Raw genomic sequence first — 19,895 nt, 5'->3', positions numbered from 1 at the left:
ATTACCTGAATTATCTGCTTATTAACTTCAGCAACATTTTATTGTTGTGAAAGGTTTCTTTAAAGGGGCCCGTTTAGTATAAGTAATATATAAAAGTAGGTACATAATTCTAAATTTTGCTGTTTCTCATGCTTTCAATGCACTGTTGTGGCTCCAGCCACCCCAGGGCCTGGCCCCCTGCCAGAAAGTGACTCAGAGAGTGAGGGGGAAGGGCCGTCAGGGCTCCCTTCTGCAGGGCCGGTCTCTTTGGCTCAGCTCCAGGAGCCAGAGGCAGGCCAGGTGGAGGAGGTGATGAGGCTTCTCTCTCCTGTATCTCCCCCTGCCCAAGAAACGCTTCCAGACCCAGCTGTGGACAATCAACCCTGGTTAGATCCCAGGTTTCGTAGACAAGAGAGGCGGGAACAACAGAAGCAGGGGTGGGGCAGGCCTAGAAAATGCTGAATCATGGAGCCACACCCCACAGGGAATAAAAGCAGGAGGGGCTGCTATACTACTTCGTGATGAACAAATCAACTGACTGGAGAACGCTTGAGGTGAACTATCTGAGTGAGCATTTGGCCTGAATTGCTGTTTGCTCCTGACTTCCTGGTTGCTCCGGTAACGAGCTCTGCGACACCGGCATCAAGGAGATAAGAAAACCTTGGCAGACGAACGCTGGTTTGCTGCCAGAGCTGATAGTTGCCGTGGACTAAGTTGTTGGCTAATTGAGTCAGTTCATGTGCCTCCCGGACTGAGGTGGGGGACAGAATATGCACAGTTTTATTAACTTGACATATTTCAGTCAGCCATCTCTATAACTTGGTTATATATGTCTGAATCAGGTCTAAAATTTTCCATTGGGTTGTTTTAAGGACAATTTTAAACGTTAAGGTTTTTTGGTATGTTTATTGACATCTAAACTAAGAAATGCAACATACGGCTTTTTGTTTCTTTTCGTCATTTTTGTCAATAATCAAATCACCTTTTCTTTTGTGTTTGGAAAGTTAAAGTGAACATATCTATAACTATTTTACTGAATAACGTTTTCCTGCTTAGTTGTCTAAGTATTGCGTTAAGCAGACTCTGTACTTTAAAAATCAAAGCATTAATATAACAAATGTGGAAAATGCACATTAACTGCATATTTGTTTTTATTAAAATAATATCAATGTTATTCATGCTTGGGTTCTTCAGGGACTTCTACAGATAGTCCTTGATTTATAACCATTTGTGTAAAGATAGTTTAGTTACAATGGTGTTGGAAAAACTAACTTATGCTAGTCCTCATACTTGTGATTGTTTCATCATCCCCGCAATCACTTAAGTTTCTTGCTTTTATAAAACCTGGTGTGCATGTGCGCACTGGGAAAATGGTCTCCTGGTTTCCGGCGTGCACATGTGCCCCGGCCACCTGGTCTTCCAGTTTCTGGCACACATGCGCACATGAAGACCAGCTGTCTGGGGCGCATGCATGCACCAGAAACCAGGAGAGCAGCCGCCTGATGCACGCATACACACTGGGCGGCTGCTCTTCTGTTTTTTGGCGCTCCCACACATGTGAAGACCAGCTGGCCAGTGCACCAGAACCTAGAAGAGCAATGTGCCCAGAGAGATGGTGTTGTGCCTCGTCCGCCCTTCTCTCCGCAGCTGGGCCCCTCCCATCTCCTGCTATCTGAGCCAGAGTCTGATAGTGAAGAGGAACGGCCTGGCATGACTCCAGCCCCCAGCCCTGGCACCATGCCCGGACAGAATGAGCAAACAAACCTCCCTCCTACAGCGTGTGAGCACGAAGCCAGCCACGAGCTAGAATTGCCGGCAGCAGACCAGGAGGACGGAAAGATACAGTGGACGGATCCCCGCTTCCGGAGAATGGAGAGGCGACGTCAGCAAAAGGAAGGGAGAGGCAGGCCTGGATAAGTGCTGAGACATGGAGCCACACCCCATGGCCTATATAAAGGATCTGCTTTTTGGCATTCCTTGAGTCAAGCAAAGTCTCATCTGGTTGCTGAAGTCACACCTTGGATTCCTGCCTGCCCTGAGAACTCTGAAAGGAATTTGGCAAAGCTGCAGAGGCTTCGTGGCCACGCTTGATACAGACTTCCCAGACCCGGCCGTCGGAGGAGGAATGCCACTTCCGGCACATGTGCCATAGGTTCACCATCGTTCTAAAGTATTGATTATTCCCCCCCCCCCGCTGGTGTTTTCTGATGAGTTCCCCTTCCATCCTCTCATCTAGATCATTTATGAAGATGTTGAAAAATACTGTGCCCAAGACCAAACCTTGAAGTATCCCACTGCATACTTTCTTCCATTAGATGTAGTTTCATTGAGAACCATATGCTGAGTGCAGTTGAACTTAGAGCAAGTTCATCTAGTGGTGGTACTGTCCATCCAATTTGTTTTATCTTACCAAGAAATAGATTGTTGTGGTCTACTTTGTCAAATGCCTTAATACGTAATATATTACGTACACAGCATTTTGCTGGTCCACTAATTTAGTCACTTTGTCAAAGAATGCAATAATGTTTGTGCCATGATCTGTCTTTGAGAAATGTATGTTGTAGTAATAGCTTTGCTTCTTTCTAGGTATTTGAAGATCCATTGCTTGATTATCTTTTTCCAGGATCTTCCTAGGTATTAGGAATCAGGTATCAGGTATTAGGCTGATTGATTTATAGTTACCTGGATCCATTTTCTTCCTTTTTTGAAGATTGGAACCACATCAGTTCTCCCAATCCTTTGGTAGTTCCCCATTGCTCTAGGATTTTTGAAAGATATGGTTCAATGGTTCCAAAATCATCTGCCAGCTCCTTTAGAACCCTGGGATACAAACCATCTAGTCCCGGTGATTTGAAATCATCTAGAGTGGATAGGTGGATAGGTGTTGTCTTACCATTTTCATCTTTAAATGTATTGGAAATCCTCTGAATAACTATAAACTTAACTTATATGTTAGCCACTGACTTTGGTCTTTCGTCTTTGACTGTAATAAACTTGATTTGATTTGACTTATGACAACAATTAAAACCAGAATTTCCATTCCTAAGCAAGACGATTGTTAAGTAAGTTGTGCCTAATTTTATGACCTTTTTTTTACCACAGTTGTTAAACTGCAGTTATTCAGTGAATCACACGGTCGTTAAGTGAATCCAGATTGCCCCATTGACTTTGCTGTCAAAAGCTGCTGGGAAAGTTGCAAATGGCAATCATGTGACCCCAGAACTCTGAAACCATCATAAATACATGCCGGTTGCCAACAGGCCAAATTCTGATTTTGTGACTATGGGAATGCTGCAGCAGTTGTAGGTGCAAGGACCGGTTGTAAATCACCTGTCAGATCAGCCAAATCAATCTGGCAATCAATAAGGTCACATCCGGTATATGAGAAACAACTACATACACCTCTATAGAAATACAAAAAAACAAAAAACAAAAAAACCCCAAAAAAACCCCAAAGATGAAAACCTTTTTAAATGCATTTGGGTTAATATAAAAAGAAAAAGGAATGACATTACCATGATTGTATACTGTTGACCACCCAACCAAACAGAGAATATAGATAAACTTTTTGCTAATCGTTAGCTTAGGTGTGCAAGAAGGATGCTATAATAGTAATTGGTGATTTTAATTATGCTCAATTGGGAAACAAACTCTGCACCAGTGGGAAATAAAACAGATTATTCATGAATATAGAAGAGAAGAGCTCCCATATGAAGCCAGCATGGTTGCCTAAAGAACTCTAATAAACTGAAAGACAACAAGGACAATAAAAAATAGAAAGAGGGACACATAACTAAAGCAGAATACCAGTAAATAGCTCAAATCTACAAAGATGAAGTCAGGAAAGTGAAGATCTATAAAGAACTAAGACTTGCAACAATTGTAAAAAAAAAGTTTTCTTTCAACATGTAAAAAACAAGAAAAAAAGTCAAGAAAACAATTGGTCCACTAATGGGAAATGATGGCAAGGAAGTAAATGGCAACAGGAAGAAAGTTGAACTGCTTAATTAATTCTTTGCATCTGTCTTTACACAAAGGAAAAAAAATAGTCTGACCTAACAAAAAGCAGTGCCATAAAGGATAGATTGGGAATACAAATCAAAATAGGGAAAAAAATCTAAGGATTTACCATGGGTAATATTAATTTGTGAAGCTCTGTAATGAATGGTGCCAATGGTCATTATGGGATTAGACCAAACAACAAGAGTATTATTCCTTTGTAACAGGATTGCAAAGAAGATTATTACCTTTCAGTCACATATTACAAAATATTTAATACATGTGTTCTTTTTTCTTTCTAGAATTCAATATATCCCAATTTATCCCAATTAATATATCAATTAATGCAAATAAGGCAGGCCTCCTGCATTTATAGTCTTCTGTCTTCCAGGATTATACTTCCTCTATTCAGTTTTAATGTCTTACTGTTAACCATGATTATCATAATATTGGTAGCATGCCTTTTTGTGTGTGTGAGTAATTAAGTTGTACAGTTGCATCTAAAGGCAGATGGTTAATATAGTTGCTTATTCCACATAGATTTCCCCATCTCATTTCTTGTCATTTTACAATATCCTCTTATGCTTGTTTACTTAGAAATAATTTGCTTAGTTCAGTGTAGCTTACTTTTATGTAGTCCAATATATAATATGAGGGAAATGGGTGATTAAGAAATACGAAATATAAATAAATTATTTTATGCACAGCAGTAGTTGGACATAGCAGATTATTTGCAGGTTGCCTGTACCTGAGATAATTTTTTGAGCTGTTTCTCAAGTTTTGTATTTATTTAGTCAATCAAATATAAAATATTTTCCCCCCTCAAAATTCTATCTTGCTTCTCAGCCAAAAGCAAACAATAACATACAACTAGTTAATCAGGAAGGACGTTTAGCAAGATTACAATTCTAAAACATAGAAAAGGCAAAGGGATAAAAGAAAAGTCTTGGTGGACCTGGTTTTTCAATATAGCTGGCAGAAAATAATATCCTAATTAATATTTATGATAGAAAGGAAAATCTTAGTTGTCTAACAGAAAATAATGTATATATGTGTTGCTGAAGTTGTGCTAAATCAAAGCAGCAGAAATTCCCATTAATTAATTTTCTTTAAAAATATTGCTATTTCCTATATTTTTTGAAATTTCCATTATAAAGTTCTGAACATTTTGTATTCAAATAACAGAATTTGCATTATAAGCGAATGTAGGTAGGGAACAATTAGCTACATTTTTACTCTTCATTAAAATGAGTTGAAATGCGAAAACTAATGGGTTAGTAACAGAATGTCCACTAGCACTTAATCTGACTGTGTATGTGTTTTATATGTATTGTATTGCATTGTGTCATGTTATATTTTGTGTGTTTGTGTGTGTATGTGATTTTATTTATTGTATAAACTCAACCACAGAATTTAGATTTTTTTAATATACGCACCCTGAGCTTTTGTATTTTAAGCTGCTGTTTACTATTTTTTACAAAACTGACTTAATGCTGACTTTCATAAAGTTTTATCAAACGTATGATGTATTTTCTACATTTCACCTGTTGAATTCTGAATATAATACAGCAAATATTATAGACAAAAAGTATACTTTATCTGAAAGTATGTTTTGCGCCCTCTTGTGGACAAATATATACATAGATAAATTTTAGCTTATGAATGTGTATAGTTAGTTGGATAATGGGATGGGAAATTAGTAATTAGCCACTAACTTACCACAAATTAAGTTTCATGAGCATTTTTAATATTGCTACTCTTAATCAAGTTTCTTGGATCTTTATTCTTTTTTTAAAAATATACTAGTTGTTTCTTTCTTGTTCTAAAATATTCTAAAAGATGTTGAAGCACATTTAATCCGATGTCTCACTAATCCACAAGAATTTATTTCTGACTTCTACACTGACAGAGAAAACAATCAGGTTTCACACATATATTTTCACCTTTTTAAAATCCTTAATTATTATTCTAATTATTTTTTTATAATAAGCCATTGTTGTGTGGAGGTACTATACTGAGACTATACAAGTTGCCATTCAATAATGGAAATCATTGAGCAAATCATTTCATCATTGATGATCCTTCAGCCTAGCATTGTTCATCAACGTGAGAATGTTGATATGGGGATAAAATGGGAAGACACTACTACGTATGACACTTTTTGCTCCCCAAAGGAAGCAGGATACCAATGTAATAATAGCTTCCTACCTGGAAGATTGATCAAGAATAAAGTAAAAGTACCCACCAACTTTTTATAATATCATATTCTATTATTTAATATGTTTTAATATATGTAACATTTTAATGTAAGTTACAATATTATACACGTAGTCCCCACTTAACTACCACAGCTGGGATTGACAGCTCCATTGCTAAGTGATAGTTTTTAAGTGAGCTATCACGTGATTGCTACAGATTTAGCGCCTCAGTTCCACTGCCGCCACTAACCAATCCACTCATGGCTGTTAATGCGACTTGTTATTTTACTGCTGGCTCCATTGACTTTGCTTGTTGATAGGCTGTTGTGAAGCAGCAAACAGCAATCGTGTGACTGTGAAACGTGATGCTTGTAAATGATTGCCAGTTGCAAAGCACCTGAATTTTGATCACATGATCCAAAGATGTTACAATGATTGTAAGTGTGAGGGTTGGTCAGAAAGTTATTTTTTCAGCAGTGCTGTAACTTAGAAAAGTCGCTAGGGCACTAGTTAAGCAAGGACGACTTTTGAACTGAAATTGTTTTGTTCACTTTTTAAAGTCAGTCTTAAAATAGACCAATAACAAGCATATGATTTAGAAGTTAATGTATTATCAATCTTTAGTATGCTTTTTCTTGTATCTAGACTGGTCAATGCTTATGCTTTAAAAGCACCACTAGAATCATTTAAGAAGCTGTAACCATTATGTCATAGAAAAGCAATTCTTAGACTTCTAAGTGAAGTCTAAGCAGAGGAGAGGCAACGCAAAGAAGGCAGTGAGGATCAGCTGGAGTGGCCAGGGGGGGGGGGAGGCAATAGTGGGTAATGGCAGAATACACCAGCTTCTTCATCTCAAGTTATGCTGTGCAGGAACTTTGAATAGTCACTAAATGAATGGATATAACACAGGACTGTGTATTAACAAGCCAGTTTATGTAAGTAACTTGCCCAGATATTACATAATTTCTTGGATTGTTATTGTTGTCTAACAGGTCAGTCTGATAGGAAGTTCATCCTCATCTGGATAAGCTCTATAGCAGAAATGGGAGCTACACAAGTAATCCCTGAAGTTCAGACACATTCTCCTTGGATCAATATAAATTAGACTGTCAGCTTGAATATTCAAACAGTTATATTTCAACATAGAGTAACTCAGACTAATTATGAAAAAAATAAATAGAAGAAACTTTGCATAATGTCCTCAGTTCTTTAAAAGAATTCAGCAGGTTCATCAGCATGATCCTAATTCTCCCAAAGGGTTCCTGTGCATATATGCTTTATTCCTGTGATGGTCAACCTATGGTATGTGTGCAACAGATGGCACGCAGCGCCCTCTCTGTGGGTACATGAGCTGTCATCCCAGTTCAGCTCCACTATGTATATGCGTGTACCTCCTGCCGGCCACCTGGTCGTCAGGTCTCTGCCTTGCATGCACATGGGGTGTGTACGGGGAGAGCCATGTGCACATGCATCGGAGTGGGGTGCATGTGGGGGGCCGCAAGTGCATGTGGGGGCGGGGTGCATGTGTGGGGTGGGGCATGTGTGGGGGGTGCACGCACATTGCACTTTGGGGTTTGGATGTGCATGCATTGGGCACTCAGTCCAGAAAAGATTAGCCATTACTGCTTTATTCCAATGCATTCAGTAGCATTTGCTCAGTGTTTTAATAACTAGCATATCTAATTCACAAATTATTTGACATCAAGTCCAACCATATTTCTGGAATGCTTCTGTCATTGTTTTCAATGATTTTGCCTTGCTTCACACATGCCGAGAGACCAAATCTATATCCATCAGGAAGTCAATATAGGGACCATGATGAATGCATGACCCATACAATCCAATGTAACTGCAAAACAATTTGATGATGAAGTTCACACATCTGTTTTATGATTGTAGAAGTATTATTTTGTATGTTCCTTGTTATAGAAATTTATTTTGAAAAATAATTGCTTTTAAGATAAAGGTTCCCCTCACACATATGTGCTAGTTGTTCCCGCTCTAGAGGGCAGTGCTCATCTCCGTTTCAAAGTCAGTGCTGTCTGAAGATATCTCCATGGTCATGTGGCCAGCATGATTAAATGCCAAAGGTGCATGGAACACTGTTACCTTCCCACCAAAGATGGTCCCTATTTTTCTACTTGCATTTTTTATGTATTTTCAAACTGCTAGGTTGGCAGAAGCTGGGACAAGTAATGGGAGCTCACCCCGTTACGCGGCACTATGGATTTGAACCGCTGAACTGCCGACCTTTTGATCTTCAAGCTCAGTGTCTTAGCCACTGAGCCACCACTTTACTATTAAATAAAACAATTCAGAGATCCCTAAAATACAAGACTAATGAGTTCAAATAAAATTAAAAATATAATAAATTTTGGGAGCAGGTTTTTATTCCCAATCTAGCAGATAAATAGACAGATAAATAGACCTATTTACATAAAGTTTATTGACAATGTGAGCTGGAAAGATTTCAATAATACAAAATATTTCTGCAGTACTGGGACCACTGTGATTCTAATTATCTGCTGTGTTAGTTATCTGCTATCGTTCTAATAGAGAACAGGATTCTGGTTATACAAACAACTCCTAAAATAATGTACTGTGCCAGATCTTTATTGAACTATCTCTTACTGCTGTATCCAGAAGGGTTAGTGACATCATATGAACATCTACATGATTGCCCCAATTATTTTTCTTATAGTGATCATATAGACCTCTCACTTTATGCAAACTTTACTTTTCTTAGTCTTGTTTTATATTGAATATTAAATAAAACTCTGTACAATTACATTTAAATGTTGTTTTGCTTTGCAAATAGAATCTTTCTTTCTCATTCCAGTGTGTGGGAGATGGGAAGTAATGTTAGCTGGCACCCGAACTAAAATCTGTGTGTAAGCACCACCATCCCAAGCACTTCAGGATGAATGGGGATATGCCTCATGTTCCCATCACTACTCTTGCAGGGATTGCTAGTCTTACTGATCGTAAGTATCCTTCTAAGTTTTTAAAATTAAAACTTAATATAGTTATACTTAATATAGTTATCTTAAGTTATTTATATCAAAATATCTTTGGAACATGCTTCTTGTGTGTGTGTGTGTAAAATAATAAATGTGTGTATGCCTCCCCCCCCCCCCAAAAAAAAAAACACCTCTTACCTTATTTTTCTTGGGTAGAGGGATGAATAGTTTGTAATTTTAAATTCCCAATTTGACAACAGAGCAAAATATGCAACTGTGTTACAACATAATATTTTTACCCCTGGATCAATCTTGGCAGAGAAATACTATAATTTGAAGTTATTTAACTTTTCAGTTACAAAATGCAATTAAAGTGACCAATAAAAATCCAATAAAAATCTTAGAAATTATTCAGTGGAAATTGTGCGCTGGATGGTAAAGAAGTCCCAGCCTAGTATTTTTTAAGCTCTGTGCCAGGCATTGATTCAAGCATAACAGATAACTGGCCAATTCTTGATGCATAATAGATGCATAATTTTCTGGCACTTGATTGCTATACACAAATATGCAAAAGAAGAGAATAGTAACATGTAACATGGAAGTAGAACAGGCTGAGTTGATGCTCTCTGGGCACATTGGAATTACAGCTTCTGGAATTCCCAGCAGGAATATCAATTTGGGGAAGGCTGAGTATCAGAAGTATCAATACTTCAATTGAGCACAAAATTTATGTTGCTGAGTGAGAAATTTGTTAAGTAAGTTTTGCCACATTTGTTAAGTGAATCACTGCAGTTGTTAAGTTAGTCACATGGTTGTTAAGTGAATCAGCCTTCCCCATTGACTTCGTTTGTCAGAAGTTCGCAAAAGGGAATCACATGACTCTTGCACACTACAACAAGTCATAAATGAATCAATTGACAAGCATCTGAATTTTGCTCATGTGACTGGGAATGCTGCAATGGTTTAAGTGTGAAAAACAGTCATAAGTTATTTTTTTCAGTGCCGTTTTAACTGAACAGTCACTAAATGAACTGTTGTAAGTTTAGGACTATCTGTAGTTACTAGTGTCAGAGGCATTATTACCAGAAGTGGTCTGATTCACAGTATTTAATATTGCAGGAATGCTATATGGGAGAAAAAGTTTTCTGAAATGCTGATTTTTTTTGATGGAATAATGTTTTATTTTAAACAGTTTTGAATCAGCTGCCTCTTCCATCACCTTTGCCCGCCACAACTACAAAAAGCCTGCTCTTTAATGGACGAATTGCAGAGGAGGTGAACTGTCTTTTGGCTTGTAGGGATGAAAATCTGGTTTCACAACTTGTACACAGCCTCAACCAGGTGTCAACAGATCACATGTATGTATTTAAAGCAAAGCATTTTAAAGCTGACTATTATATGTGTAGAAATATTAAAGACACTTTATTGATACCGCCTAGGTTGTAGAAACACAAAGTTCTAATCCACTTTCACAAAAAAGCTTATTTTTATTTTGGGCCAGTAAGATTTTGTTGCTGTTGTTGCTCAATGTAGTTAATAGTGTTTGTTGTGGAGCAGCGCAGGAGGAAGGAGCACTTAACATGTGATGCCTTGAGGTCCTGAATGAAAGGCTATACCTTAGTGATTTAGTGAAAAGTGAGTAACAAAACACTAACCAGTTGAGGAAAGTAATGTAATAGATTGCAACACCAATGTTGTAATAGTGTGATTACTGCATGATTTTCAGCATCTTTTTGTTCTGCTTTACTGAATAATACTGAATACTGAAGCGCTGGATCTCAGAAAATGGTTAGATGTGTAGTTTTTAGAGCTCTGAAATAGACTACACATAAAGGTATTAATTTATAAATATGAAATATGTAATGATTTCAAAAGAGTTCAAAATCATATTAGAGACATAAAATTATTTATATTCCTTCCTTAGTATTTTTACAAATAACTCAAGGAACCGAACATATCCAACACATCTTCCTGTTTTCCCCACAATAACAACCCTGTGAAGTGGGTTGGGCTGAAAGAGAATGACTGGCCTAAAGTCACCCAACAGGCCTTCATGGCTAAGGTGGAACTTGACCTTGCGATCTCCTGCTTTCTAGCCTGGTGCCTTAACCATTAGACCAAACTAGCTCTCTAGATTGCTAAAATCACTAGTCCAAAATTATTCCAGACAGCAATAACATATATAGCAACTCAGATTCAGTTAGCAACTCAGATACACAGGTTTCATTCCACAGTTGTGACTTCTGTCAATTATAGGTTTCTTCAGAGAAATCCCTGGCAAATGTAGTACCACTAAGAAGACACTTGTGCTGTTCTTGAAATCCAGACAAATGCACAAAGTATAGAGCTACTACTTACCCAGTTCATAAAACTTAGTAACAATTGTTAGTTCTTGAACTCCTTAAGAAAAGTTGTTGTATGGTCCTGGTGAATTACTTCCCTTATAAGTTAGATGGGGTATTTTGCACCAGAGCTAACTTTTAGACCAATTTCAAAGACAGAACTATTATAAAAGAATATTATAGTAATTCAGTTCTGAAGTTAACCAATCCTTATATTCAGGAATTTCCATATCCTTTGTAATTGATAAAAATAGCTTGAGGAAGTTAAAAAAAATATCTATAGGCTGAAGTAGCTCCCAGTCCCTTTTATTTATTTATTTTTGAAAATTTTTATTTATTTTTAAACATAAAATCAAAAAACCTCATCAAATCAATTCCATTACAACGTGCTATAAGGATGTTAACATATCTTCCTGTGCCTTCACAAAATAATCATCTCTTCCATACATATATCTTATAGCCTTTTAGATTGTCCTGGGATTGTATGTTGAAATTTGGTGGCAAAATAATAAGTTTCTGGTGATACTGTTTTCTGTCACTTTATTCCACTCTTTAAGCAAGAGAATAAATGCAAAATTAACCAAATTATTTCCAATATCATGCCCAGGGCCCTGTTTAAAAACACTAAAATTCAAAGGTACTTATCAGCTGCATGCTAAGCATGGGGCTCCTGAGTTTTTAGGCAACAACTGTATCACAGGTACGTCTTTTGGAGACTTCAGAATCTGAGCGTAAGTTTCAAAAAACAAACTTTTATCTGTCCCCCCAAAACAAAAAATATTGCCATCCCTGATCTGGGATCAATACAGATTGTACACCTACCCTTGGGGGGAAGAATAAAGCTTGTCCAGAAAGAACAGTATTCATAAAACCTGGATAAAATCTTTTCTGCATGTCTCTCTGTAGTCCTACCTTATGTTTTTTGGAGCCTTATCCAGGCCACTATAGCATTCAGACATCTGTCAAAGGGCTTTTCAGTTTTTGATGATTCAGATGATGTTAATGTGTAGAGATGAGTAGCATCAATTATTATCATGCCTTAATTCCAACAGCTTATAACTCCCCCAAGAGCTTTATATAGATATTAAATGAAATGAAAAAGAATGGAACCCTGTAGAACCTCACTGCTTAATTGTCAATAGCCAGAGGTGTTTTTCCCCCTAAACATGGCCCATTTAAGTACTGTTCAAAGCATAATAATTTAATACATAAATTCCTATTGGTTAAGGCTGATGCAGAAAGATAACACAATCAGTGTACTAAAAATCACTGAAATATTGACAGTCAATCTTCCTTAGCTTAAAAAAATTACAATAGTTGTAAATATTGTTATTTATAACTAGATTAGTTGAAAAAAATCATACGTAGAATCTTAAATAGGTCACTGGAAGTTCCTTGCTCTTTTAAAAATGGTGAAATTTCATTTTTAAACAAATTAGTCAACATTTATCTTATAGTTGTGTGTTATTACATGCTATTTTTAACACATTTTTAGAACAATGCAAAATTAAGAGGAGCAATGTTATTTCTTGATCAAGTGTTTTAATAGGAGAGTTAATAATGGTGAGACTGTTGCTTCAAGTTTGAGAACCTATTGTATTAAGATGAAAACAATTGTGCTGTATTTCATAGAATTTAAATATAGATAGTTCTCAATTTATGATCATTCAAAGTTACTGTACAAGTGACTTAAAATAAAGTAGTATGATCTGACCTCAGAGTTACAACTTATTTTATTGCTGGGCCATCAGCTCGCATTTATGACAGTTGCAGTGTTTTGCAGTCACGTGTTCACAATTTGCTATTTTTTTGTTAGTTTCCAGCAAAAATCACTAATTTGGGAGAATGGATTTGCTTAACCACCACACGATTCGATTAACCACTGTGGTAAAAATGGCCACAAAAACAAGTCTGGTTTCATAATGCCCCAACTTATGACTGCAACAATTTGTGAACAAAATTCCAGGGTCCTGTATACGGTATTTATTTCATGCTACACACCATGAAGGAGAAGAAACCATTTCCATTTCAGAAAAATGATATTTTATGGGTGTCCTAATTAATAGCTTGCATGCTGGACAATATACTCACATATTCCTGTAACTCTTTTGTTTTCTGTATCTTACATCAGAGAATTGAAAGATAACCTTGGCAGTGATGATCCAGAGGGAGATATACCAGTCTTGCTGCAGGCTGTCCTGGCAAGGAATCCTAATGTTTTCAGGGAAAAAAGCATGCAGAACAGATACGGGGTACAAAGTGGTGAGAGAGTTTTTATTCATTTCACTATATTTTCTAAAGAAAATATTAATCAACTTTGTTATCTTTCTGGTGTGACAGCACAAATGGATTTTAGGTATACTTTTAAATTTGTTGGCTTATTTTGTTTTCAATACAATTCTAGCCATTTAACCCTAAGACTTTGGGGGGAAAAAACCTTTATCCAGACTAATAACAGAATAATGATCCCTTTCAACTAAGTGCAGTACTCCTAAAAAAGTCACTTTGGCATGGTCTTACATGTTAAAATCTACATTAAAGCAAATGCCTTCAACAATTGCAGAGCTTCTAATGTACTGCCTTCACTGGAAGAGTTCCTAAAAATTCAGAGAGATATTCAGAGATGTATCTGCCTTGAAAGTAACCCATATTGAACATTAGGAATTGTCCACACCAAATATTATGTGATATTTTATATTATATCATAGAATGCTTTCTGATAATTTTTATGCCAATATGTTTTATAAAATTGCCAAATTTCAATTCCATGGAAGTGACGGGTCCCACAGTTGGGGTAAGGTATTTCAAATAGATAAGTTAGCCCATTTGAGGTACCTTGGTTCAAAATGTTTTACTGTGTGCCGTTTTACCCAGTTAAAGGTTACACATGAAGAGTTTTGTAAAAGTTACATGGGAGTTTTAATAGTATATGGATAGATTGTGTTGGACATCATATTTAACTAAGATTTATTATGAAAACTAAATGGAAAACACAAAGATGGGAAGATTGAGTACTACTCACAATGAGGAATGGAAAATACAATATCTATACATATTGCTGACTGGAATTCTGTTATATACTTTTTTTTTGCAAGAAACAGAGAAACTTGAACTTATGAGTTATGGTTTTGATGATTAGACCGAATATATTATACAAAAATTAGAATTATTTTATAACCATAGAGCAAGACATAAATTTATAATTGTTCTTATAACTGCTGTAATGAAAATCAAAGGCTACTTCTTTGTAGCCTTCTTTTCTTTTTCTTTTAACTTGGTTTTCTGTTTTCTTTTTTCATCCTTTATTAATTACTATTAGTTTTTATTTTCTTTCTTAAAGTTGTGTGTGCATGTAAAAAAACACACAAAGAGATACATATGTATAAAATAAACTTAAATGGACAACTGAGCCCAGTTACCCTACTCTCTGTAAGTCCCTCCTATTTGCAATAAAGAATTTTAAGAAGCCTCTTCCAAAATTCTCTTCCAAAGTTCTGCTGTCATTGTATGTGCTGCTCATACTTTTTTGCATAATTATTGTGTTAAAATTGTGTTATAAAGCTAACAAATAGATAATTCAGAACAATCTTACTCTTTTTTTTTTAAGGAATGATGATGCCACAGTACAAACTTTCTCAGAATTCCATGCATGGTAGTCCTGCATCTTCCAATTATCAGCAAACCACTATCTCTCATAGTCCTTCAAGGTATATATCATCTTTTCAGATTTTGAAGTGTGATTCTTTTGGTCTGTAACAAAAATATTTAATTTGTTTTGTTTTGTTTTGATTTATACTTCACTGAAACCATGATACAATAATTGGGATGCATTTCTAGCATTTTAAAACTTTGCCTTTATATGATAATAGAAAAAAAGTAAATCGTTGTTTAGAGATCGAAAGCCGCCTTATACACACAAACACACTAATACGCATATGAGGATTTACATAATATCAATAAAGAATGATCAGATTTCTTTGTGATTGTCCATACATAATCTGTATAAGTAATTTGTCTGTAAATCATATGTGATACCAGGCCTTCAAACCCCTGAATAATTGGAACCATACATTTTATCTTTTGAATGTTAAAAGACTAATTTCTTAGTAATAGTGATGGCACAGAGAATCTTTTTCTGTTGTTCAGCTATTAGTTTCTCTGTGTTAGGCATGTAATTAAAAATGAATGTCCAAAATTATTAGTATGAAAGTTAAATTAATAATATAATTCTTCTCAGAATGTAATAACTCAAGGATATTTCAAAAAATATGTTTTTGAAGTATACCTTCATTGGATCACCAAGAACAAAATGATTTATATATTTTTTTTCCTTTACGAAATTCAATAAGGTCCTAAGGCTGATCCTTTTAAAAATAAAGTAGACTCTGTTAGTTACTGACATTTATAGGTAAAGGTAAAGGTTCCCCTCGCACATATATGCTAGTCGTTCCCGACTCTAGGGGGCGGTGCTCATCTCCATTTCAAAGTCGAAGACCCAGTGCTGTCCAAAGACATCTCTGTGGTCATGTGGCCGGCATGACTAAACGCCAAAGGCACACGGAACTCTGTTACCTTCCCACCAAAGGTGGTCCCTATTTTTCTACTTGCATTTTTTATAGGCTTTCGAACTGCTAGGTTGGCAGAAGCTGGGACAAGTAACGGGAGCTCACTCTGTTACGTGGCACTAGGGATTCGAACCGCTGAACTGCCGACCTTTCGATCGACAAGCTCAGCGTCTTAGCCACTGAGCCACCCTTTTACTAACATTTATAGACCCACATTAAGATAGTTCCTCACTATTCAGACATTGGGGTCTTATTACTTAGTCACATTCAGTCTGTAAAATTTGCATGTCAGATTGATTTATCAATGACAAGTATTTGTAACGTGTAATAACACGAGTTATATAAATACATTTACTAGTAAAAGGCAAAAGATTTGTGCAATTTGAAGAGAATAGGGTTGAAAGTTTTAGAAAAATGAGTAGTTAATGCAGTTTATGGCCAAGCAGAAATGTAGTTTTCTAGGCAGAAAATTTCTGCAAGCTTAAAAAATTTAGCTACTCCTGTTTTCTCGACACTCCAGAAGTGTTCATAATAAATATTAGTGAATATTATTTAAGTAAGTAAATTTGGATTCATACAGAGACTGGGTTCTCTGTTTTACATTCTGTTCTGAAGTGTGCAGGTAATTATGGTGCAACAGTGTGCTCTTATAAATTGCCAAACTAAAATGCTACATATATTTATCACTAAACTGCTTTGTTGTTTAGTTCTCTGTTCATATTATTTGACTGATTTACCAAGGATGAGAATATTGCTAAATGGTGGCTTGGATCCAGGGAACCAAGCACAATTCTTTAGATTCAAGAATCAAGAAGAGTTACAGAACTACAAGGAAATGACTCCTTATGATACAGTTTCATGTGTGATGTTAAATTATAACAGTACAATTGAAATATGATGTTTAAAGAAAGAAGATGTCGTAATATTTAAGGTTCAGTACAACATGGTCTTGAAAAAGGATTTTCATATAATAAAAACTCTGAATTGGTATCACCTTGTTTGGAGACAACAAAATTAATCCTAAATTATAAATTCAGTACTTGATATGTTAATAGAATAAACTTTTTGCCTGCTTTTGCTGATCAGCATTCTGTGATCTGAAAAAGCTTTTTGCTATTCCAAATTCAAATTAATATTCCCAGTTATATCGACCTGTTCCACCAGGTCAAGCAGGGAAAGCGTGCTCTGTGTTTCATTGAGATATTTCAACTGGCAGGATCTTCTCTGCTATTGCCCTTGCTTTGAAATATTTTATCCTCAGAGATGAGGCCAGCCTTCACCCTTCTGATTTTCTGGAAGAGTGTAAAGACTTGACTCTTCCCATCAGCAGGGAGGTCTAAGTATGAAGTAACCCAGGAAATGATTGGTGACTTGCTTTTTGAACTTTTAACTTTGAATTCCACTTTTATCTTGTAAGTTTTAATTTTGTTCTTATCACTGTCTTTAATCTAATATTTTATTCATGTGTTTATATTATTATGTTATAAACTGCCCAGAGTCACTTAGGTGAGTTGGGCAGAGTGGAAATTTAATAAATAAAAAAAGTAATTAAATAATTAGGGAGATATTATGTTTATATTGGTGCTCTTACAGTATTTCTTTGGATTTTATTTGCAGTCGATTTGTGCCACCACAATCAAGTTCTGGTAATAGATTCATGGCACCACAAAACAGTCCAGTGCCTAGTCCATATGCTCCTCAGAGCCCTGCAGGATATTTGCCATATTCACATCCTCCAAGTTACACGCCTCACCCACAGATGCAACAAGGTATTTTTTTTCTTTTCAGAGCATGCTAAATTGTTCCATATGCACTTGGTTAAAGGAATAATGCCTTAATTAAGTCAACAGTTTTTAATGGTGCCAATTGTTAAAGAGTTGGAGTTTGTGTGAGAGAAGTAACGGATTATGTGCTATGCTCACTTTGGCACCTACCTTATTCAGTGCTATCATGCAGTCCGTGGCAGATTATTAAAATGGGAATCCTGACTCAAAAATAATACAATTTTCACTGGTCCATCTTAGACAATGAAGATGTCCAACCTGGTAGTTATTTCCATTCCTTCCTTCTTAGATGCTTTCTTCCAATACAGTGTACTATTTCCATTACAGGGTTGGAAAGGATATATTCAGATCATGGCTGACATTATTGTTGGTCGCAAAGTCAGCCAGATGTTTAGACTAGATTTGGCATTTTTATCCACCTATGAATTCCTTCCCAAAGACCTAGGATAAACATGTTATTTGATGCTGTTAAAAGAATTGCAGAATGTAAGCTGTTTCAGGTTTTAATAATATCATAGTCGGTCGCACTGTCAGCTAGAAATTTAGACTGGATGATCATGATGATTGCTTTTAGGAATGGCCTGCTGTTGTCTTCCTAGGTCTGAGAGAGTGACTAGCTGAAGCTGACCTTGTGCTTAAGGTAGAAGTTGGGGACTCCCAGTGTCTTGCTCAGTGCCTTAACAAATACATCAGTGCTTCCCAAATTTTCTCCTTCATCACCCAAAATTGCTTATCAGAAAGTTTTATCACTTCAAGGACAGGTTCATAACTTCACACTTTCCTTCAGCACCTTCATAACTTCTATATTCATTATATAACTATAATGAATAGTTGTAACTCAAAGATTATCTGTATTATAAAAACAGTTTCATTGATCTTTATGTCATTTCAACAAATCATAATTGATAATTTCATCAATTTTCATCTTAGAGATTTTCAGATATATTTTAATGCACACTGCAAACTTTAAGTCAATTTAAACATCCGTGTTGTGATGGGTAATGGTTTTGTGTATTGTTACCCAAAGTAAAACCACTTTTACCCAATTCTGGGTAATTTACCCAAATTTCATAAGCATTGCTCTCCCTCCCTCCCTCCTTCCCTCCCCCCCTCTCTCTTGTAAACAAGTGTCAGCAATATTCTTAATTCTTTTTTACTGTAGTATTTGTATGCAGAATTAAAATTGTTTTTTAAAATGCTGAAGGCTGTAATTCTTAAAATATTTTAAGTGTTATAATCAGTTCTTTTAATATTTCCATTAAAGATAATATTCCTAAATCCTATCACCAGAGAAACTTTGAATTTTATTGGTCAAAATGTTTTTTAGGATAAAAAAATCTGCTCTCCTATTTCAAAATCTCAATGTTTTAGACTTGTTGATATTTACATATAGAATAGATAGAATAGAATTTTATTGGCCAAGTGTGATTGGACACACAAGGAATTTGTCTTGGTGCATATGCTCTCAGTGTACATAAAAGAAAAGATACGTTCATCAAGGTACAACATTTACAACACAATTGATGATCAATATATCAATATAAATCATAAGGATTGCCAGCAACAAGTTATAGTCATACAGTCATAAGTGGAAAGAGATTGGTGATGGGAACTATGAAACGATTAATAGTAGTGCAGATTCAGTAAATAGTCTGACAGTGTTGAGGGAATTATTTGTTTAGCAGAGTGATGGCCTTCGGGAAAAAACTGTTCTAATGTCTAATGTCTAATAGATAGCAATCATTTGCATTAAAATATGCATTTTGTTTGTGCTATTTTCTCTAATAATCAATTGGCTGTTATGTAATATTACATTGCATTCATCATGCATTATAGCTTTGATAATGTTGATAATTTCAGTTCAATGGAACCCTTCTATTCCATTAGGTTCTCTTGCCACTAATCCATCCTATCATAAAGTAAATCATTAATTTATCTATTTCATGGTTGCCTCCTCTAAGTCAGAACTGAATATGGGCTGCTTAGCATGAAATTTTCTGTTGCTCAGCTCTTTTAGAGTTATCTAAACATCTTGGATTATGTGTCTGAGTTAGAACATTATACTCAG

At 35.9% G+C, this 19,895-nt stretch overlaps 1 protein-coding gene across 1 annotated transcript in view; it reads left to right on the top strand.

Annotated features, from left to right (window-relative positions):
* NIPBL (NIPBL cohesin loading factor) overlaps positions 1–19,895 on the top strand; it is a 164,043-nt gene that overhangs the window by 61,206 nt on the left and 82,942 nt on the right. The window contains exons 2-6 of the mRNA XM_058170118.1: positions 9,016–9,160; positions 10,329–10,494; positions 13,610–13,740; positions 15,086–15,185; positions 17,661–17,812. Coding sequence (XP_058026101.1) covers positions 9,097–9,160; positions 10,329–10,494; positions 13,610–13,740; positions 15,086–15,185; positions 17,661–17,812 — 613 coding nt within the window. The 5' untranslated portion in view covers positions 9,016–9,096. The remainder of the gene's footprint in view (positions 1–9,015; positions 9,161–10,328; positions 10,495–13,609; positions 13,741–15,085; positions 15,186–17,660; positions 17,813–19,895) is intronic.

This window comes from Ahaetulla prasina, chromosome 2 (genome assembly GCF_028640845.1).
Source record: "Ahaetulla prasina isolate Xishuangbanna chromosome 2, ASM2864084v1, whole genome shotgun sequence".
NCBI lineage: Eukaryota > Metazoa > Chordata > Lepidosauria > Squamata > Colubridae > Ahaetulla > Ahaetulla prasina.
The sequence above is the reverse complement of the archived record's forward strand: the minus strand, read 5'-3'. Positions and strand labels throughout refer to the sequence as shown.